General features: G+C 36.5%; 2 protein-coding genes across 3 annotated transcripts; both read left to right on the forward strand.

Annotated features, from left to right (window-relative positions):
- The first annotated feature begins 124 nt into the window (after positions 1-124).
- LOC113063405 (lamina-associated polypeptide 2, isoforms beta/gamma-like) lies at positions 125-15704 on the forward strand. 2 transcript variants are annotated; one of them, XM_026233780.1, is made up of 15 exons: positions 125-437; positions 8995-9112; positions 9527-9676; positions 9761-9903; positions 11177-11272; positions 11472-11540; positions 11626-11763; positions 12114-12182; positions 12267-12401; positions 12505-12597; positions 12720-12779; positions 12854-12979; positions 13158-13283; positions 13532-13635; positions 14403-15704. In XM_026233780.1, the coding sequence occupies exons 1-15, from the start codon at positions 201-203 to the stop codon at positions 14767-14769; spliced, it is 2031 nt and encodes a 676-aa protein (XP_026089565.1). In that variant the 5' UTR covers positions 125-200; the 3' UTR covers positions 14770-15704. The 2 variants fall into 2 exon arrangements, with proteins under 2 accessions (XP_026089565.1, XP_026089557.1); XM_026233772.1 differs by lacking the exons at positions 11177-11272; positions 11472-11540; positions 11626-11763; ... (4 more) ...; positions 12854-12979; positions 13158-13283 and having other exon boundaries at positions 126-437.
- A 486-nt stretch (positions 15705-16190) lies between these two features.
- Positions 16191-20692, forward strand: LOC113056500 (phosphate carrier protein, mitochondrial-like). The gene is made up of 8 exons (XM_026223288.1): positions 16191-16254; positions 16386-16530; positions 17213-17340; positions 17426-17605; positions 17710-17891; positions 18939-19111; positions 19246-19356; positions 20451-20692. The coding sequence occupies exons 2-8, from the start codon at positions 16401-16403 to the stop codon at positions 20612-20614; spliced, it is 1068 nt and encodes a 355-aa protein (XP_026079073.1). The 5' UTR covers positions 16191-16254; positions 16386-16400; the 3' UTR covers positions 20615-20692.
- Positions 20693-23238: the final 2546 nt, after the last annotated feature.

The raw sequence follows: 23238 nt of genomic DNA on the forward strand, positions 1-23238 counted from the left end.
GGAATTTGGTAAGTCAATCTCTTATAAACAAGTGGTTCAAGACGTCTTTTTATCGCCAGTGATTTTAAATAGTCTAACATCCAATCAGAGCGCTTCTATCTGCGGAGCGCGTCCAATAGGAGTGTCTCTCCTAAGTTGGTCACTGATCCCATAAAAGAAGTCAGTCAGCCAGCGATAGAGTCTTGCTCAAGCCAACAGACATGTCGGAATTTCTGGAGGACCCGTCTGTGCTCACTAAAGATAAGCTCAAAAGTGCACTGCTGGCCCATAATGTGGCTCTGCCGAACGGCGAACAGAAGAAAGACGTATACGTACAGCTGTACTTGAAGAATCTGACCGCGCAGAATAAAAAGAGCAGTAGCTCTCCAGATGTCTTCTCCAGCGACGAGGATCTCCCTCCAGCCCCCGTGCTATCCAACAGCAGCCGCTCTGGCAGGGTGGGTTACTTGAGCTTCCTTGGTTTGGAAATGCTTTTAATTTTTGGCTTGTATTTGATTTGCATGTAAAATGAATCAGATTGAGTTGATGCATTTCGCAGATTCGAATTGTAACGTTATCTGTTGTATGAAGTCGTGCATGTTCTAAAGGCGTGCTTGTTCGAGTAAAATTAAGAGGGTATGATTATCGGAGTAAATAAATGTCATAAGTGTCCGGGTTTGCCCATGTGCATGCCTCACAACTGAAAACAAACCGGCATGGCCAACTTTTACTATGGTGTCCGGTTCGTGAACGAATCCATCGTTATTTTTGAGTTGGATCATTTCAGTGAATCAATGGAGTTAGATTACCAAACAGGTCTACGATTCGTTCACGAAAAGAGAATTGAAGAAGTGTTGCAAATGTGTCGTATTTAAAATATTTGTATTACTTTTAGCACACTCTCGACATAATAACGTTAAGTTAGTTGATTTTAATTAGTAGCATTAGATTAAAACCTGCAGTAATGGCTACATTTAGCCAAAGATTGAGAATCTTTTTACCATTTGAATCACTTGCATTATATTTACGTTTTAAATGACGACTTAAGAGCTGAATCACAGCTAACTTACAAGTACCCTAACTTGGTCTCTTGGAACTACAATAAAATCCCTGAAAATGTAATCAAAACACGTATAATTAATCAAAAATGAAGTCTGAAACGCAAAATGTATGTATTGCTTTATTTGAACGCTTACTGTAATATTATTTCTTGCAGAAATTTCAGGTATCACATTACACGCGGTGCCTTGAAAGAATCATTTCTGGAACAGGGTTTTGAAGCGAACTCTTCGAAAGAACCGATTCGAACGCTACATCCCGTTGACGTGCGACGATTTCCCGCGTAAATGCGTCGGTCTGATTCATTGCTTTTAGTGTTTAAAATCATAAATGCGTCACTTGCAGAGATTCTAACGTGTCGGAGATCTTAAACTGCTTTGTGTAATCCCCGTTTTACATCTGTTTTAGACGTGTCCATTCAAGTCACAGGAAACGTAAAAGCCCCAGCTTTATTATGAATGCATGTGGGAAGATCCATCCATAGTGTGGAAATGTTTACCTAGCATACCATAGTAATTCAAAAAGCTTTGATTTGGTTTGCTATGCATCCAAACCTGGTGATGTTGCTACTCCTTGGCATTTCGTAAAATATGCTGAAGTGATGAAACACCTGTTCTTAGAGAGGGAGGGGAGTGTTTTTCACGTTTCTAAATATTTGTTACTCATTTTTAATTCCCAGAGCTGTTTCAATCTATAATACGGCCTGTCTGAATTTAAATAAGCACAGTGTGCTTAAGTTATGTTTTAAGTTTACAAGTTAGTTTTGGTTATTCAGCCTTAGACGACAACCAATTGATTAATCGGGGGAAATTTTGTTTTTTAATTAAATCTGCATCTTCCTATTGTACTGCGAATTAGGCCGATTTATTGGCAGGTGCATTTGCGGGCAGCTTGGGTGGGGTTTCGCCTAAAAGTATATGTAGGAAGTGTTCGTGACCATGTATTAAAAAATAAATGTGTAAAATATATATACTTTAAATGACAAAAGTATTTTTCACAAATAAACATTTAATAAAAATATAATTAAAAAGGAAGTGAACACCGTAACCCCCAGGGCACTCTATTCTAGGATTTCAAATTCTAGGAAGTTTGTGTGCATTGGGAAATCACATTTTTCAGTGAAAATGACATTAATATGACACAGGGCAAATGCATATTAAAATTTTAAAATTAAAAGCCATTTTAAAACAATGAAAGTAAACAAGAGGAAGAATAAGTCTGTCAAAATAAGCACTGTCAAAATAAGTCTCGCATCTAAATGTTAGAATATATAAATAAATAATATAAAATATAGTGATTAAATGTTATTTACATGTAATATATAATTAATAAAACTGATAACATAAGTAAATAAATCAAAAGCATTAATAAATAACAGAAAATAAATTTTAAAAATAATTTTATTGGATGTACTGATCAAATCTTAGGTAAATATATAATGAATGAATAAACTAATTAGATGGCGAGAAAATATATACATTTTTATTGATATTTTTTTTTAAATGTTATGAAAACATAATAAATGAAAATGGTAGAATAAATAATATTTTAAATAAATATAAAAAAAGTTCAATTCAACTTTACTCCAAATATATGAACTTACCTGTTTTCAATACTTTAATATTGGACACAAACGAACACGTTAAATATAGTGTTAAACTGTTGGACTTTAAATGAAATTTACTATTGATTTTCACCATTGACTGATTTTGCAGAACATTTAGACCGATAACTTCCATACGCAGATGCGACCAATTTTTCACAGTACGCGTGATATGACAGTTGCGTTCAACTATATATGAACTAGCAGTTTTAAATACAGTATTTTTAACGTTAGTTTATCAGTATGTTTTAAAGTATGTATTTTGGGGATTTTCCCAACCGTGGTCAGTAATAATCATCAAAATTAAAAGAAATAAACTTTTGAAATATATCGCTCCGTGTGTAATGAATGAATATAATATACAAGTTTAAATTTTTGAACGGAATTAGTGAAATAAATCAACTTTTTGATAATATTCTAATTATTCGACCAGCACCTCTATGCTTGGTTTGAGCTGCTTTATTTTATATGCATTTGGGAACGCCACATTCATCGTTACAATTCTTATAAATATGTTGTTGTTTACAAAAAGTCACACAATCCTTCAGAAATCATTCTAATATGCTGATTTGATGCACCAAGAAACGTTTCTGATTATTATCAATGTTGAAAACAGTTTTGCTGCTAAATATTTTTGTGGAAACAATGATACCACCCAAACATTTGAATAAGATTTAAAAAATAAAAAGAAAGAGAAATGTTGTCATTTTATTGATTGTGCATGAAGCCCCAAAGTGAGTGAAGATATTTAAAATGATTTATATCTAATAAATGCATTAACAAATTGAATTAATATATTTGCAAAATTGTTTTCAACATTGATAATAATCAGAAATGTTTCTTGAGAATCAAATAAATTGTAATGAATTCCAAAAGATCATGTGACACTGAAAACTGGAGTTATGCTAAAGAAATGACTTGCCTTGCCTAATATTTCACAATATTATTATTATTATTTTTTTCTTTTTGATCAAATAAATTCAGCCTTGATGAGCAGAAAAGGTTTTTTTTTTTTTTTTTTTTTTTTTATCATTAATAGGTGTAATGTTTCAATTTTATGCAGGTACTTTAATGACAATTCTATATACTTTACTATAATGTATTATAGTACATTATTATAATATATTGTATTGTTGTCACTATTATTAAATGCTGCTTTTTATTTTTTTACAGGACTGTATGTATTTTTACAATAAAATATCTTTTAATTAGAGCCCGACCGATATATCGGCCGGCCGATATTATCGGCCGATATGAGCTTATTGCATTTAAATCGGCATCGGCGTTTATAACGGCCGATGAAACATGAGAAACAGTCTCATGCTTTACTCATGTTATGAGTGTTGCATAGTTTACCCACCAGAGGGAGCTCTGCAGCTCCAGAGTTGACAACAGCGCCAGAAATCCACTAGCGAAGAAAGCGATCAGCCAAGCCAGCCACGGAGATTTTTTTTCTGTTTTGACGGTGAGTCTGTCGTTCTTCATGTGAAATGATTTAGTTCATACACTGTATATACAATGATGTGGTAGTTCTAGCTAAGGGTCCTATCATTATCACTTATAAATATTCTGTAACATCACTTACAGCCGCTAATGCATTGCTATATTAGATTAGCCACAGAGCTAATACCATGTTTATCAGTGGAAGAGTGCGAACGTTAATAAGAGGTCAAACTATAACGTTATCGTTTAACTTATTCTAAATATATCTGCAGTGTTTCCCACATAATGACCGGGTAACTGTGGCAGGGGGGCAATGACTAGAAGTTATGTACAGCGTGCCTCGAAAAAACAACAGCTTTTATGTTATTGAATGAATTCATTAAAAATAGGTCATTGCACTTACATCAAATCACGATATGGACGAATATCTGTAAGTATTAAGCCGGAATAGTCTTTTTAAATATGAATCCTGCATGTTCTGCGTGTCTCTCTTAATGAATGGCGCAGAAGCGCCTCTTCATTCATTAAACACACTTAAGCGCGCATTAAGCTCGCGGTGAATTCAGCGTCTGCTGTCTCACTAAATAAGCACGTGAACACATGAGCAACATCTCCAGAACTGCTCTGACAGTCACTTCATGAGCATTTGACCGTTTGATTTAAGTAAAAGCAGCATCACATCACATACACAGAACTGTAAATGTACGCCAACCCGTCAAAATAAAAGTCCAGTTAAAGACTGTTGTTCAGCAGAATGTACAAAAGCCTTTCATAGACTCGATTACTAAAATATTCGATAGCTACAGCCTTATGTTATTCTAACGTTAATATATCTTCCTTTTTAGCAGGCCCCTTAAATGCTTGCTATTAACTTGTTTGAAGGTGGTTCTTCTCAAAATTGACAGCGGTGTGTTCATGACACTAACGTTAACCATTCAACTTCGACTAGGTGCGTCAGAAATGATTAACCAGAGGGGACATGTAAATAAATGTGAGCTGAACAAGCGCTTTTTTAAATTTATTTTTATTTTTTACAGATTGTTTCAAAGCAGCTTTAAAGACATAACAGGAAAATGTTGTAATATTGTTAAATAGAAGTAGGTAATAGGTAATACCTATTGGTTGACAAATAAAAAATATATATATTTCTCATTTTTGCCTATGTAGGAGATCCCTGTTTATTATAATTCTAATTCTAATGATGACACGAGTAATGATACATGGTGATATTATTAATACACATGCTTATTCTTTCTCTGTCTCTCTTTCTGCCCTACAGATGGCTGAAAAAGGTGAATGCTGTAGCAGCAAAGTGTGCGACTACTTCTGCAAATACTTTAACTTTAGTATTATAATTTATTTACAGTACACACACAGACTGTTAAAACCAGCTTCAACTGGAAGAAAGTAAAAGTGTTAAATGTTTAAAATCAGACTGTTTTTTTGATCATTAAAAAATAAATACTTTTGATGTGCAATTGTTTAGTCATTGAGAGACTATAATCTAAAGCTTTTTTTTTTTTTTACATAATCTCTTCTGGAAAATGGTTTATACAGCCCACATACATAGAACAGGCAGATATTTTGCTATTGAATGTTGTGTAAGTGCAGCTTATAGGAAATGGGTCTAATATCCAGTTTATTTTCAAAATCAAAATATCGGCTTATAAATCGGCTCTTTTCGAGTTAATATCGGCATCGGCATCGGCCCCCAAAAATCCATATCGGTTGGACTCTACTTTTAATGTGAGTGCTTGGGGCGTGCTAAGGTTTTCCTTATTTTTTGTCTCTAGCTGATCACATGCCTGATTCATAACCAACTTTTTTAGTTTAATCACATTTTATTTTATATTATTTATTTATTCATGTTCAAGCACTTTTCCATAGATTTTTTTCCATCAATCCCCTAGCACTCTGTTGTGACCCCCTGGGGGTCAACGGACGGACCCCATTGGGAAAACCATTGACTTAAATGATTGAATGGGAAGTTTGAGGTCTAGGAGTTGTAAGATAATGTGAGCAGCACAAGGCTGTTTTCATATTGGGTTTGGTCCCTTTATTGAGGAAATACTTTCTTGTTGAGGAATTTCTGCTTCAGCTGCCAAGTGTGTGTGTGTGTGTGTGTGTGTGTGTTTGCATTCCTCTTTGAAGATCTGTCTCTCATATAGTAATTTCTGGAGTGATGTGACCCATCTTTTGCATGTTTACATTGACAAGTAGGCTTGCCCTAATTGATGGTGTTGACTGTGAGACCGGTGTTAAGCAAAGTTTAAATAGTAAAGCCCGACTGATGTATCATCTTGCCAATATTATCTGCTAATATGACCATGTTGCCTATTTTTTTTACAGAAAACATAATGCAGATAAAATGCTTGAAATGGTGTAATTACCTAGTTTGTTCATTTGAATCATTTACCTATTTTTTTTATTTGATGAATAAAAAATTAATGAATTTTATTTAAAAACTAAGGAAATCCTGGAAAAGAGGAAAAATTCAAAATAACTTAAAAACTAATAATTGCTTTACGCTGAATTGCTGCTATTGGAAAGCAAAAGTAAAATGTGCACGCCGCTTTTACAAGCTATTTAAAAGCCAAGGAAAGGAAGAAAGAAAAGGATGTACGCCCACTGTGATACCGGTATTACCAACGTTGTCACACGTTGATTAACCACTGTCACAACCCTATTGACAACCATAGTATACTTTAAGGCTGTCAAAATACCTGAATTATAGCTGATATATGATTTGATATTAAACACGATATTAAATATATTAATTTAATATAAAAATATTGATATTACTGATATTAAAATTCTAATTATATTCAAATTTAAAATGCATAATTTCAGTTAGGGTAGAAAAAAGCTTTTGGCTTCTCTCCTGAGGCCACAAGAGGGCACAGAGCAAAATATTGCTAATGCACGTTTATTCGAAGCATAAGAAAACATAACTGGATAAAACAAACAAACATAATGTTTATAATCCAATTAGAATGAATAAAATCGCCTAAACAACTATAAACAAAACAGTGTCATGTATGCATGCATAGTTAAATACAAAGGGCGGAAAGCCAGACACACTTTTTTTTTTTAAACCCAAGATGCAGTGGGATGGGGAACAAAAACCGAACGTAAAGTCTAAAGATATGTTTTTAAAAGTTGAATTTACATTAATTTTACATGGCTTTCTAAACATGCGGCTTTCTTGTGTGAGATGCGAGTCCAATGGTGTGCCTCTAGAAATTGTGCGACATCTGCGTTCTGTGTGAACGGCTTGGTTTCAGTTTTGTTGTAAACAAGATCTTCGCTTCTGTAGTGGCTTCAACTGGATAGGCTAACAAAAACATTATAATGCAACTTACATAGTCATTGCATCTCGTGCGCCACTGATAAAAATCAAGTATACTTCAGACGTCTGCATCATTTCATTTTTCGTCATCCGCTTGCAGGCAATTTTTTTGAAACTGCAGACGCGGATGTGCGCGAGGTGGAACGGAACACAGAATGTGAAGTATACCCCGGGCTTATAAGGCAGCCTCCTTAATGCACCCCTAAAATTGTGTGGATTTTTATTTTAAATTTGACTAATATTTGAAAATCAATTTTTTTTTTTTTTTTTTTTTTTTTTTTGATAGCCTTAGTATACTTCACTCTTATTTTTTGTCAGTTGCATGAATTGTGGACCATTTAGTTGTCTGATCTCATCTTCAAACTTATATTAAGTGTTTTGACCAAATTGTGCTTTTCTGTGTTCCAATAAAACTGTTATGCAAAAGCCACAATTGGATCTATTGTGAGTAAGCAACAACATCATGCTTCATTATTGCAAATTTCAAGGGAGTTGACTTCTGCTGAACCAGATGCTCACTTTTATTTTGGATAGTGGTGGTAGGGACCAAAATTAAGCAACAGTAGTGAAATAAGTGTGTATAGGGAGATAGATGGAGAGAGGCGGTTCATTGTTGAAGAAATTTACAAAGAATGTTTTAATTTGTCATTTGACAATGAAACCATCCATTTCAGTGCATCACGAATATTGAAAGTTAAATACGTTCTCAATGTGTAAACATTATTGAGGTACTATTAGTATTTGTGTCCAGGTTATGTATTACAATAGTCAGGTTTTTTTTTTTCATAATTCAAATTCAAATTCAAATTCTGACATTAGCAGAAACTTTATAGGCATGAGGGAGTTGCCTGTGGAATAAGGAAAGGCTCTTTTCCCTCCGTCCTGCTGGAATGCTGTGATTATGATCAGCCCCCTGAAGGCCCCTAAGTGAAGCTCATGCGCCTTCATGATCTCCTCCTGCCCCTCATAACACATTCTCTCTTCCTCTACTTCACGGTTTTCACCATTTCTACTTGGTCACATGGTTGTTTATGGAGCAAGGCTTGACTCCATGGAATGTTACTGGATTTGTATTGTTCGTGCTACGTCCCACTACAAAAGTCTCTTCTCAATGCCTTCAGTCCCTAATGCCACTATTTCAGTGGCACTTTGCATAAGCATTATAGATTTTTCATTTCACCTAATTTAACTTCATAGGTTTATCCAAATAAACATTTGCTCCTGCATTTACATGCTAGGCACATGTTTTCTTCATAGGGCTTGTTTTTAAACTCCACCCAGCTGGTTTTTCATATAGGTAATAGTGTGTGTATATAGGGCTGAGGGGATGTAAAGAATGTACTTGTTTGTTTCCTTTGAAAACTAGCTTGGGGTTCGGAGCAGGCAGGGCACTGTTATTCTCTTGTGTCCTGTTCCAGTGTGTAATCAGGAGCCTATAAGGCATGTTTAGACACCTGTTGCTTTGCCATTTTCACATTCAGTGCTAAAGCTTAGCAAAGTGCATGTGAATACTAAACCACTATATTCACTTTTATTAAGGTAATGTGACTTTTCTCCACAGAAAGCCACCAGGAAAACTGACAAAGTCCGTCCAGAGGATGTTGATGTCATTGATTTGAGCAACGAGGCTTTGAAGGACCTTTTACTAAAGTATGGCCTGAATGCTGGACCCATTGTTGGTGAGCCGTTTTTGAGATCCAAACTCAACATGAAGTGTAAATGTTTGCAGATATCGTAATGTTTCAACAGCGGGCCACCAAAAAGTAAAATGCTGTGTGAACCACACCTTTTGAAATACCCCTCATGAAATATAACATATAATATACACACAAAATGTCACATTGCAAAACAACCACCCAACATTTTCTCGCTTCTGGAATAATCCAGTGGTATTGTGCAAGGCTATCAGTAAATCAGCAGTTTAGCCAAGCATGCAGCTTTGCGTGTTTATCCAACTCTGGCCTGAATAGTCATAATGTCCTTAAATGGATGTTGGAAAGCTCTTCAGACAATGCAGCAGACTATATTTCAGAAATATTGTCGTGATGAAGTTCACTGATTTGATACTGACTTTAATGTCTTCATCACATCAGCATCCACTCGGAAGGTCTACGAGAAAAGGCTTCAGAAGCTGTTGGATCAAGGTCCTCCAGAGATTGTAGCCCCTCCCTCAGAGACATCTCAGACAGACGGCAGACAGAATGGCATCATAGACTCAGACCAGTACAGTGACAAAGAGGAAGGTAATGGACAAACAGATCCCTTTTATTTAAGCACATACTTATAGAAATACATGTTCAAAAAATGCTCTTTTGATTGTTTGTCAGAAACGGTAGCTCCAGCCCTTGAGTTTGTGCCAGAACCTGAACCGGAAGTAGAGGCAGAGTCTATTCCAGTTGTGGAGCGACCAATCAGGAGCAGAGGGAAAGTACCAGTGACTAGCAGAACACGCAGTGGCCAGCACAACAGGGTGAGGAGGAAGAAAGAAACCTGTGCATTGTGCTTGCTTGTGCTTTTCCTTTTCCTTGTTTGTTTCTTTTGTACATCTGCCAAAATGCCTCTGTTAAATCAAATGGTTTAATCCGTTTACCTGCAACAAAGGAAATGTGATGCGTTTACACGACAATGATGTAGTCAAAAACGGTGATGTAGTTCAAAGTTTTAGATTCTTGTTGACATGGCATTTTCAAAACATGCCGCCAAAACCGCCAAATCACTTCTGTATGCCAGACCAGTAGTTGGCGCTGTCACCTTGTTAGTAAACAGTACCAGTAGGGAAGTGACGATTATACGTTGTATATGATGCGTTTCCACTGTTGATTGTAATATTGGTAAAGTAAATCCACACTTTGCCGAAGAAGTGTTCGCAAACTCTTGAGCTGCAGCAACACTACCATGTACTCCATTGTTGTGTTTGTTTGTTCACGCCATTAAAATCAACACGTACTGCGCATGTTTACATACCTAACACGTACTAAGCACGCACATGACGTCACCGTTTTCAAAGATTCCTGTATTGGGTGTTTACATGCAAACTATAACTGTGCCGTTTTTCAAAAACTTGCATTTGAAACCCGTTTTCAAAAATATGCGTTATCAGTCACCAAAACGCCACTGTTGTGAAGATGTTCACATGATGTCAGTTACAGCTAGCTCTCCCACGGTCTCATATCCCTTCCCTTTTTCACTTTAGCTTCAGCTCGGCCCAGACTTTAATCCTCTTTTATCTTCTTATTCCTTCGCTACCTCCAGACACGCTTGGCTTTCCCATTCCTGTGTGACTTTACTCAGTTTTACATCTCTTTGTAGACTTATTCAGGTCACTTGTAAACATGGCCAAGAGAATTCTTTCATCAAAGACTTCTTCCATTCAGAGGATCTCAATTCACATAAAAGCTGCTCAAGTTTGGGCATGCTGTTCAAGGCAGTACAATAGTTGCATCCTGTCACCCTTTACTCTTGGGAAAAAAAATAAATATAAATTTAAGTTCTTTGACTCTAATAGAGACAGTTGCCTTTTTTTTTCTTTTTTTTTCACCCTATGTGACGTCCCCACCTGCATATTTTCCCAGAATTACCTGTCCAGGGTTCAGTAGCACCACCTTGTGTAGAAGAGATTTGACCTACTGCAGGTTGTCACATGACTGCTCTATATTTGAATGTTGTCATGCCTGATGTCAATATCAGATAAGCTCCATACTCATGCATGGAAAATTCTAGACTTTTTGTTATGTAATGTGTAGGAGGATGAAGATGAGGAGGATGTTTTGAACATAAAGAGAAAGATGAAAAGATCTTCTCGCAGGCTGGATCAGATGGTTCCTGCAAGCGACGACACTGTAACATAAGCTGTGGTTATGATATTAATGTGCATCACCTGGTTTCTGGGTGTGGTGAGAAAAGATAAACACATTTGGGTTTGCACACAGGTGGACTGGGTTATGTTGAGCTCAAATTTGTTTCACAAATGAGCCAAGGCTATAATATACTTGTTACTCAATAGTAAGCAAGGTTTGTATGCATATGTGGTGTTTTCAGGAGAACTCTGAGCACTCATCTGCAGAATACGGCTCTGTTTCTCAAGACAGGAGAAGAACAGGACCTGTGGTAGGTGGCCATGACACTAGCATAGTGCCAACTGCCTAAATGATTATCCTGATCTCATGAACATGCTTTTATCCTTATATTAAAGGCAGCAAGAAAAGAGCCCAGACCCTTGCTCACAGATAGGATGTCAAAGCTGTCATCTAAGACTGAATCTCTGAGACGACGCAGTGCACCAGTCCGCTCATTTCGGCCTGATTTGAATGAGGCTCCGGTCACTGATAAGGTGTCATTCTGCTTAAAAAAAAAAAACTTGTCCGAGGCTTCAGTTTGACACGAAAAAATAAAACCATTGAGGTTCTGAGTTTGTAATCATTTACTCTCCCTGAAGTTATTCCAAACCTGTGTGTATGATTCTTCTGTTGAACACAAAAGAGTATTGAAGAATATTGGTAACCAAACAGTTGCTGGAAGCATAGTATGGAGAAAAAAAAATACAATGGAAGTCAATGGCTACCAGCATTTGGTTACCAAGCTTCCTTTTAAAATATGATCTTTTGTTTTCGACACAAGATAAATTCATATAGGTTTGGAACGCCATGTCTCATTTGTTTGTTTGGAAATCATGTCTCATAGGATTTTTCTAAGCCCTCATTAGCGAAGGAGGTTTCTATTTCTCTGGTGAGGATGAAAGCACAAACCTTGGTAGGTCCAGAAAAAACCTCACACATGAATATGAATCGCATCATGTTCTAGTGCCACAGTGTATCTTATGCTGTCATATTGAAGGCAGAACCCAAGGATCCCAAACCCTCAAAGCGCTCCTCTATGTCTGCGACTGACTGGTCAGAATCACCAAAACATCACAACTCTCCTTACCAGTCAACCTTATCTGGTTTACATAGCACCACTCCCATTGACAAGGTGCCAACCTTATAGAAATCTTCCATATCTTTCAACTTGAGAATGAAAGTGTCACGTTTAATGGAGTCGCTAATTATTTTTTTTCTGTCACTCTTCTCTGTAGTTTGATGAGAATGCAGCTGAAATCACTTCTCCTCCAGTTAGAGCATCCAATCGAGAGCCGCTAGCTTCCCTGCTTAACACTGCTTGTGTTGAGGTGATGATATACATGTGTCCATCTTTAGTGATTGATTTTAGCTCTAAATCCCCATCTACTTGTCCTCTAAATGCATATTTGTGCAACATAAAGAATCTTAATTGAAATGTTCATGGTCTCAGGTGGATGGCCAGGGTATGCAGGACATGCTGAGCTGTAGATCTGCGAACCGTGCTCCTGTGGTATGTCTCAAGGCAGTCCACACCTGTTTTTAACAAATTTTAGGTGCTCATAAGGTTTTGTTTCTTCTCTGAAGGCTCAGGATGTCAAATCTGTCACTGTATCGAAGCTTTCAAAGTCTCATTTGAGTCAAACCAAACCTTCCAAACCCTTGATGGCCATGGTGAGCCATCTTTCACCTTCCTGTGATGGCCAAAGACAGGTTTTCCCATCACACTCAATTTCTTTTAGGGATTCTGCATCCAATACGGCTTCAGAGGACACTCTACCGGTCTTGTATGACATTTCCCAGGTTTGCAGTTGATTTATTGTTGGATATTTGTTTTTGACATGGTAATGGGTTGCAGTGCAATTGTAATTGACCGTTGTTGGTTCATCAGGAGAGCTTTGGCTCACCAAAGACTGAATCCAAGACTAGACAGTCCAAAATCACCCCTTTCTTTTCCCAAATCACTTCTGTCCGAGGACTTGGTGGCAGCCAGACTGAGACGCCAAAGTCTGCAACGGTAATTTTATGAGTTTTAAGGTGCTTGGTTCCGAAGGTGTGTAAAGGTGATGAGGAAATGTGGGATTCACAAGCTTGGGATTCAAGAGTCATTTAGATTATGCACGACTGTGGTGTTATATAACTTCTTTCTTTCTTTTTGTTTTGAAGTGAAAGCTGTCAACATGGATTTTCAATATTGCAACGCTTGTGGTGGTGTGTTATCCTGCCCCAGTTTTCACATCTTTGTTGCTCTGTCTTTGTGCACAGGTTGAAAAGGTGTCTGCTATTGATCAGACCCCAAGGACTGTAGAGCGAGATGTGCTTAAAGAGATCTTTCCCACTGAAAACCTCAACACCCCTACTGGAATCAGGTATGGAGGAGGAAAGAGGTTTCTAGCATTCACACTGATCAAACACCGGAGCCTTGTGTTTTAGGGTCGAACACTGATAAGGGTGTCCAAGTCTTGAAAAACCTGGTTTAAAACGGCCCCCTAAAGCTATACTATTTTTAAGGTACTATACATTTGATTATAAAGTATCAAATGGTGAAACAAAGTAAAAAGTAAAAACTTACTCTCCTTAAACCTTGAATATGTGAGTGTACAATTAATAATTATCTCAATCATTATTTTGCTAAATGTATTTAAGGTAAAAAGTTGTATTTTTCTTTACTATTATTGTTATCATTATTTGTACAAATATAATTGAACTCATAAATATCATTAGGTACATAAGAACTTAACTTCTTTTCAGACAGTTATCAACCTGACTTTATGATAAGTATTAACATACCATAAAAGATGCTTATTCAAGTGATTGTAGGCATGAGTTTTTTTTTTTTTTTTTTTATGAAATAATTCTGAACAAAATGAGTTATGAGAATATATACACACAAACAAGAGATAAGTTACAATAAAAGATAAGTAGCAAAAGATTGCAAATAAACAGAACTAATTATTTTTTTATTTTTTTTTTTTTTTACGTACATAAAATGGACAAAGTGTATTTTTTTTCTTGTTTCTATTAAAGTATTTGAAAACAAGGTAAATTTTCCTTGAAGCAAAATTTTCTAAAATATTAAGACTTCTTTTCAGAGAATCCATCTTAAATCAAGTTTATTCTTCAAATGTATTTTTAGTGCCACCTGTCGCCGACCAATCAGAGGAGCAGCCGGCCGGCCCCTGGTCGGTGACACATGGCTGGACGAATCCCGTCTCCGTCTTAAGGAGCTCAGAGAAACCAGCTCCTCCTCCACCTACACAGAGACCCAATCCTACACAGAGACACGATCTGTTCCAAGTGTGGCCGCTGTCCCTCTGACCGCCTCCAAGCCCACGGCGCCCCCTGCTGTGAAGAGCAGAGCGTGGCGCAGCCTGCCAGTGTGGGTGCAGCTTCTGCTGCTCAGTGTGGTCGCTGGATTCCTGTTCTTTGTCTACCAGGCCATGGAGACTGATGAGATTGGACTCTTCGGGCAGAGCGGAGCAGATGATAGCACCAGCAAATGAATGTGACGCGAATCGGCCCACTCTTTGCCCTCTCTATCGCACTCAGCCAGTGCATCTCTCTGGTGACTCAACAGCTGTGGACTTTTACCTGAGATCGTTATAGATTCATACAGAGCTTTTGCATCATGTATGTCTGCTCATGTTCTCTTCCAAATGAACCGGTTTAGAGGAAAAAAAACCTGGTTATAATTTTAATACGGTGACTTGCCTTTTGTATGTTGGGTTTTTTTTTTTTTTTTTTTACTTAATTTTACAGAATAATGTTGATGCTGTCTGTGAATGGGAGTCTGAGTTGTAGTGCTGAAGGAGTCGGATAAATACACTTGCTTTGTTTGTAAACTACATTTAGCGTCTACTTGTGACTATTTTTGCATTTATTTTCACATGTAGCTCTTTAAAGGTGCCGTATCCATCTTAACATTGATGCCCTTGTAGTATTTATGTATGTTGTGGAAATACAAATATTTTCAATAAAATGTTTTGCAATGTGAGGCCATTTTAATTTTTTGGGTTTTATCATTTTAATCCCTTATTAATTCGGGATCTTGGAGTTGCAAATTGACAGTTTGCAAGAAGATTTACACTGTCTAGTTCTTAAAAACAAAACAAAAATTAGAAAACTCTTTTCTCAGTTTTGAAAAATGTGTTCTTTAAATCGTCAAAATTTTAAATGTCTTTTTAAAACAAGAATTTGGGTTAATAAACTGCAAGATCTTTATACTAATGTAATAGTAGAACTGGACAATGAGTTAAACACCTGCCATCGTGTCCTTTACTCTGCTTTTAAGACTGATACATTTACGAATCAATATTCTGAATATGTATTTATTTTACATTACAAAGTGCTCTGTATTTGTGAGGTAAAGCTTGGAAGGTTCAGGTACTTTTTATGTACATGACAGAATATGGCTTAATAAAGCGGTTTACCTCATCAATTTCCGTTTGGTTTATTTGTATAAGTGTCTGTGCACAGTATATGATGAACCGAAATCTTAACTAATTGTATTGTAAAGGGTGAGAGAACGGGTTCTTCACAGAGACACTGGAAAGTCTGACCTCCCTCTGATCTGGTATACTGTAGGTAATGAGGATATAACCGCTCGGGCCTGTGCTCGGATCCAGGAATAGACCTTCTCATTGAGTTTAATCGCCTTACACCAGCCTCTGCTGTGCGTAATAAGCTCACACACATTATCACGAGTTCAGGTTTGCAGTGAAACTCAACCATCAGTTACTACAATTTAGTTGGACACATATTTGCACCAATAACTTGGTGCAAATTAATGTGGTGTGATTAATAAATGTGTTTTTTTTTTTTTTTATGAATGCTAGTGTGGCCCATAACTCCTCTTTCAAATGGATTGGTGTTCACTCCGTGTGATGACGTCACAGAAGGTCAGGGTGATTTAGTCTGAGGTCATCTGATGTCTCCGATTCGCCTGCCGCTGATGCACCCAGGAGGCGCCGTTTCTTTACAACCGACGTGTGAGTGCACTACATCTTTCTATATTAATTTCTGAAGAACTTGAATGAGAGAGAAATTCTGTTTCTCTGCAATGTATGCGAGAAAGGCTAACTTCTGTTTGCTTCTAATTGTCTCCTGACTGTTTCAGCAGTAAACCCTGGTGAAAATGTACCCAACTACCATAACACAGCTGGCACGGTCGAACCCTTTCCAGGCTCCTCTTTTCTCTATTAAACCAGATCAGCAACAAGAGAGCCTGCAGATAAAGCACAAACTTGCTGCAGCAGCTTATGCTGGTAAGAAGTTCTTCTTTACCTCCTGAATTGAAAAGTTGGTTGCAAAAAGTAATATACTTCTGTCCAAAATAGATGATTTTTTTTTATGTTTATATTTTTAAAAAAAAAATCTTTTTTGTCCTCTGAATTTTTTCTATTGCTAGTATTTTAGGTCGTTTTTTTATTTATGTGTTGTAAGAGTTTTGGAGAGATTGTTGGTGTTGTGACTATACTATATTTAAAGTGCACTCTGACTGTCAGAATGCACGTCATTCCATTCGTAAAGAATTAACCTCCTCCACAAGGATTACACTCAGGGCTAATAGACTTTACCTTGTCATAATTGACTGTTAATTCCTAGATGCTTTTTCTCAAGAAAACATTGCACTTGAACATGAAGGACACCTTTTTACTGTTAAAAGAATAGTTGACCCAAATATAATCATATACTTCTTTCGCCCTTCTTCCATGGGACACAGAGAGAGACATTTTTGTGCTAAGTGGTGTCTTCACTATCCAATTACAGTGAATGAGGATATCATCCTGATTGTAGTTCTAATGGTTTGTAAAGAATATATAAAGTTTCCTGCAGTCTTGCAATAGTTCAATGTATCTCAAGCTCAATGTATTTTTCCTCTGTTTTCTCTCACACAGACAATATTGATGTTTGTGATGTTAAATGTGGTTTCTCTTTGTCCCTCAGATGCAGATGTGAGCTGTGAATATGGGTCAAATAAATATTACGCCTTCTGCGGCTTCGGTGGGGTTTTGAGTTGTGGTCTCACACACACAGCAGTCGTGCCCCTCGACCTCATTAAATGCCGCATACAGGTGTTGCTTTTGCTTCTCTAATGTAACTTTAAAACTATATATGTAAAAACTAAAGAGGTTACCTAATGGTTTTGACTTCCTCCAGGTGGACCCGGTTAAGTACAAGTCCATCTTCAATGGTTTCTCAGTGACTCTGAGAGAGGATGGCTTTAGGGGTCTGGGCAAAGGGTGGGCTCCTACATTCATTGGTTACTCCATGCAAGGCCTTTGCAAGTTTGGTTTCTATGAAGTCTTTAAGGTGCTGTACAATGACATGCTTGGAGAGGTGAGTCTCTGCTTTGGAGATACAAAGAAGATGTCCCAGAACACGTATATTTTTGCATATTTGTTTATGGTGACTACTGTTGTTTGTTTTGGTCTGGTGAGCAGGAGAATGCTTATTTGTGGAGGACATCAGTGTATCTGGCCGCATCTGCCAGCGCTGAATTTTTCGCAGATATTGCACTGGCTCCTATGGAAGCATGCAAAGTGCGCATCCAGACGCAGCCCGGCTATGCTAACACCCTGAGAGAGTGCGCCCCCAAAATGCATGCTGAGGAGGGGCTAAAAGCGTGAGTAGATACTTCACACTACAATCCTCAGAGGTCTAAAGAGACCAAATAAGATTTTGTTGTTGTTGTTAATTAAATGAATGGCATATTTTGCTATATTTAATACATATTTCATGGTACTAGACCATATTTACCTCTAAATTATACACTATTTATTTCTATATCAAATAATGCAAAACAAATTTTATTTGTATTTATATAAACAAATTTATATTGTTTTCCAATTAATACATTAAGTTAAAATGAATCAAAAGTATTTTCTAAAAGTATATATAGGGCTATATAATGTATAAAACAATATTGTTCTATATATAATCTATACATAGTTCTGTGTATGCCCTATTTGTTTATAAGAGTATTTTCAGATATAATTGTTTATGATTATTAGGTTTTGTGTTTGAATGTATATAGTCATTATCAAAGACTGCATCATCGTGGCTGATTTGTAGATTATGACCCTCGAAAATTGCTCTGTATTTTCAATATTTCTAATTTATTTCCTATCACGGTCATTTTTACCCAAGAAAATCCCAAGGGACCCTTTAACCTTTCTTTTTTAACTTATCAAGTGCCACAAAAATCTAATTTCGTACCATTCTGAAGAAGTTAAAAATGAAAAAAAAATAATAATAAAATAACAATTAATATATATATATATATATATATTGTAAAATGTGTAAAATTATAAAATGACCAAAGACCAGTAGAGGGTTAAGTCTGACCAAACTACACCAAAATTACATTCTCTTTAAGAGTGCATTACACTTTTACAAATTACAGTTATTTAATCAGAATCAATAGCTCTATGAAAGAAATGTAATATTCATTGAACCTTTCCAGGTGCTTGGAAAAATTTTTTTTTAGATGATTCAGATCGCCACACTTGCAAAAATATACTTATCTTAAGATTTCTTCACTGTTTTTGGGGTACCCAAAATGGTCATGGCTGTGAAAACCCTCTTTTGTACTTTTTTTTAAGAGTGCACCTATGAGGCCCTTGAGAGGACTCTGCTGGAGTCTTAATTGTCTGTGGCTTTGTCTGTCTAGGTTTTATAAAGGTGTTTATCCCTTGTGGCTGAGGCAGATCCCATACACCATGATGAAGTTTGCCTGTTTCGAGCGAACCGTGGAGATGCTGTACAAGTACATAGTACCGAAACCACGCAGTGAGTGCTCCAAACCTGAGCAGCTGGTGGTGACCTTTGTTGCTGGTTATATTGGTAAGTTGTTAGGCCCTTAGATACAAGTTTAGAAACATACCTTTTAGCATGATATTTCTCTGTAAAGAGTGGCGGCTTAAGCTTGCCCCGAATGATATAAATAATTCTAAGCTGTGTTGTATGTCTGTCCTCAGCTGGCGTGTTCTGTGCTGTGGTGTCCCATCCCGCTGACTCTGTGGTGTCTGTACTGAACAAAGAGAAAGGCAGTTCAGCTGTAGAGGTGCTGAAAAGGCTGGGACCCGCAGGTGAGTATGCATATGCATATTTATAACATTTAACAGTCAACAGCTGTTGATCAAATAACAAAGAAAAAAACCCTGAGGGGGTTGTTTTGCCATAATGTCCAGCATACTGTACACTTCTTGCTTATCACATGATTACTTACCAAATAAATACATTCATAAACATAAAATACTGATTTAAATTGGAATTATTTTATTATGTAAGAAGAAAAGATTAGTGGCTAGCATAGATGGGAGAAAACCATGATTATACATTTTAATGGCCATTATAAAATAATATTTCACCACAGAATAACACAACTGACCAAACAAAAAGACGTACATTAAAAATAGCTATTATTATTCTTTGTCGTCATTGCTGTCACATTAGTAAGGGGTCAATCGGAGCTCTATTCCAAGAAAACATTGTTGTTACATGACCAATTTGTGGACGATTTCAACTGAAAAAAAAGTTTGTTATTTGCCTGATCTTTATTTTTGTGACAAACAATATTAAATAAGCAACTTTTAGACTATTTCATAGCATATACCCAGTTAAACATTATCATAGAATAAATAAATAAAAAAGATACAGATGTATACTGTAGCATTTGCAATTTATGTCAAAAGACTTCCCTGTGGTAGACTGATTGATATGTGTTTAGCAGAATGTATTTTTTATTACGGTAATTAAACACTGATTATACTATATCAATTTTGCCCTCAAAAGACAGAAAGATATTCAGGCATGTATCTTCAGCATGGCTTTGTATAATATTGTTAAAAACGTTTTATACATAGTTAATGTTATTATATTGCTCATAAACTGCTCATAAAAAGCTTTAGACTTCGAAGCACCATTTCACTGAGGTTGCGGATGGGTGTTATACTCTTTATCACCAAAAGAGGAGGCTGTTGTTCCTTGACTCATTCCCATTAGATCAGCTCAGTATCACATGGATCTCATTAGAAATCAAAAATGACCAATTCATTTTGTTCTTTTATCTCAGATGGTTAATTATTGGCATGTTTGCGTGTCGTGAGATCTAAGCACCGCTTATAGTAACAGGTCTATATTTGTGTAATGTGTGTTCATATGAGCTATGTTTTTCCCCCAGGTGTGTGGAAGGGTCTTTTTGCTCGAATCATTATGATTGGCACACTGACCGCTCTCCAGTGGTTCATCTACGACTCCGTGAAGGTGTACTTCCGTCTGCCCCGTCCACCGCCCCCTGAGATGCCCGAGTCCCTTAAGAGGAAGATGGGTCTCCTGGACTACTAGACTCCTTTCTTATCAACAGTATCCTGAATAACTAAATAAAGGCAAAGATTTTTCCACATTCACCACTTAACCAATAAACTCCACAGTCTCTGGAGTGTTTATCATTGAAGAAAGCACTATTGAAGGATCACTAGATGCTCCCAGTGTCACTAATGAATATTAGAGTAAAATCAATCACACACTAAACATCTGTTGACTTTTATGTGACTCCTGTAAGTTTTGTCAAACTGTTTTGCTCTCAATATGTAACTAAACTAACTAAATCCACAAAGACTATTGTATGTATCACCTAGAAATAGAATTGTTGAAATGTAAGTGTTTTGTCATTATGTGTAGAATTATAAAAAAATGTCTGAAATTATGGAATGTTATATGCACATATTTTATATATGGTTTAAATATATAGGCTTATTTTTATACAACAGAACAGGGTTTAATTGTTGTTATCGTTAACTAAAACAAATTAAAATGTTTTTGTTAATTTAAATAAAGCTGAAGTAAAATAATGTTAGGTGAAAAACTTAAAACTAAAAAATTTAAGCACCTACTTGAAATAAAAGACTAGTTTAGGCTAGATTTACTGAAACTAAATACAAATTTAGGCTAAACAAAAATATAAAAAATACTTAAAACAACAACAAAAAGCAAATAAAAAATTTACTAAAATTTTAACTTAACTGAAAATGAAAACTAGAATATAAATGATTATTATATTATACTATAAAAACGAATAAAAAACATTAATAAACACCATAATATTATATACATATTGCTAATGCTAAGATCAATTAAATAAAACTGTATAATTAAAAAACATACAGAATTAGAATTAAATAAAACAATTACATGATCTTTAAAAAATCTTAAATGCTAAAAAAAAACAAAAAAAACATGAGAAATACAAGTAAACATTTTAGGTCGTTCTGGTTCTGCTATCAAAGGGCAAACAAGATGGAAACTCCTGATTTGGAATATCATCTGAATACACTTCTCAGTTTCATTTCTGAATGTTTCATAGCGTTTTTCAGTCACATTCAGAGATGTGCTCCCCACAGTGTCTCGATAGCTTTGAGTGGCCTGTAAGAGTGATGAACAGATCCTGTCTCATTGTGATGTCACAATGCCCTTGCGTTCTCTCTCCTCTTCTGTTCTCATCAGCTTGATGTAAGCAACAGGAAAATAGTGACCCGTGACCTCAATACAGCTCTCCTATCAGAGGAACACCAAGCAGAGAGGGGTCATTCACTTCGAAGAGTGGGTCTACATTTGGGTCGTCTTTGTGAGAGTGGATGAGTTTTTGAGAGGGAGGGATGGATGGGGATAGTCTGTGTTTGTGTGCTCTATTGTTGTCATTATATCCCATTTGGTTTGTGTTGTTAATGTGGTTTGCAGTGGCAGAGCCGTGAAGTTGAATTCTGAGAAATGAATGCTCTCTGGTTTGCTTCCAAGGCCTCTGATGCTGAGGGTTGAAGGTCACGGGGTTCCAAGTTGCATTTCCCTGTAACCTTTACTCCACAAATGCATTCACACTGTAATGGCTCCACATGCACCTTCACCTCCCTAAGGAGTAATGCAGCATCAAGCCATCAGAAGTGTGTTAAAAGCACATGATTTCATTGTGCTTTTAGTATATAAATCATACAAACTAGAATGAATAAATGAATCAAAACCCACATAAAATACTGTTAGTCCAGCTGGCTATCTTTAGTGAAAACATGTGCATAGAGGGTTCAAGCAGCTGTTTTATAATACTTCGTAAGGCAATAAAAGCAGAACATTTAGGCCAAAAGAAGCAATCAAATCCATACAGCTTCACCAGCAAATACCATCCTCTATGTATTTGTGCATGGAAGTGTGAGCTAATGTGTCTGTCTCCCTCTATTATCACAGCCCTTGTCTCCTAAAGGTCAGTCTGAAATAGTATGCAGTCCTCTCGCCGGGTCACATGGGTTCATTAATAACCAAAGGAATGGCAGCGGCTGTATTATTCCAGGGGAGGGATTGAAGAGTCTAGGCACTGGAAAATTCATTACAGGTCTTAATAATGAAGAAGAATGGATATATAAAACTTAAATCAATATTTCCTTTTTGCCAACTCGGAGTCAAGACGTCACTATAGAAGAAATCCTATTCATTTCCCATGTTTCAGCTGCCCTCATTACCCTCAGAAAAGCCTCTCTTTCTCTCTCTTTCTCTCTCTTTCTCTCTGATAATGGCAGGCCAGTGGTTGGCTACTATTTGAATGGGTGTTGGGTTTGTGCTAACTGATTGGTGGTAATAAATGAGGTGAATTATAGCAGTGAGGGATGTACCCATGATGTTTACAGTCATTGCACTGTTTAGACACTAAATACATTTATCAGTCATGGCAACTATTTAACTTAAAATTTCTCAACTAGCATCTGATAACTAATTTCAGTGAGATGATCGGTTGTATTTGTACTTTGGTATTGACAAAGTGCTATTTTTAGACTCCAAAAATCTAAATTTAGCAGGATTGACACAATTTAGATAAACTTCATGTGAGCTAAGCGTTCTTTGATGGCTCGATTGCCTTTAAGGAAAACATGAATATTTTTTTTTATTCACTCACCCTTATGTTATTCCATAGCTGTAGGACTTAC

This window comes from Carassius auratus, chromosome 4 (genome assembly GCF_003368295.1).
Source record: "Carassius auratus strain Wakin chromosome 4, ASM336829v1, whole genome shotgun sequence".
Classification (NCBI taxonomy): domain Eukaryota; kingdom Metazoa; phylum Chordata; class Actinopteri; order Cypriniformes; family Cyprinidae; genus Carassius; species Carassius auratus.

Coding starts and splice junctions, on each gene's coding strand:
- LOC113063405 (XM_026233780.1), top strand. CDS start 201: ATGTCGGAATTTCTGGAGGACCCGTCTGTGCTCACTAAAGATAAGCTC. Junction 9,113..9,526: donor GAATGCTGGACCCATTGTTG/GTGAGCCGTTTT, acceptor TCATCACATCAG/CATCCACTCGGAAGGTCTAC. Junction 12,780..12,853: donor CTGCGAACCGTGCTCCTGTG/GTATGTCTCAAG, acceptor TCTTCTCTGAAG/GCTCAGGATGTCAAATCTGT.
- LOC113056500 (XM_026223288.1), top strand. CDS start 16,401: ATGTACCCAACTACCATAACACAGCTGGCACGGTCGAACCCTTTCCAG. Junction 17,341..17,425: donor TCATTAAATGCCGCATACAG/GTGTTGCTTTTG, acceptor GACTTCCTCCAG/GTGGACCCGGTTAAGTACAA. Junction 17,606..17,709: donor ACAATGACATGCTTGGAGAG/GTGAGTCTCTGC, acceptor TCTGGTGAGCAG/GAGAATGCTTATTTGTGGAG.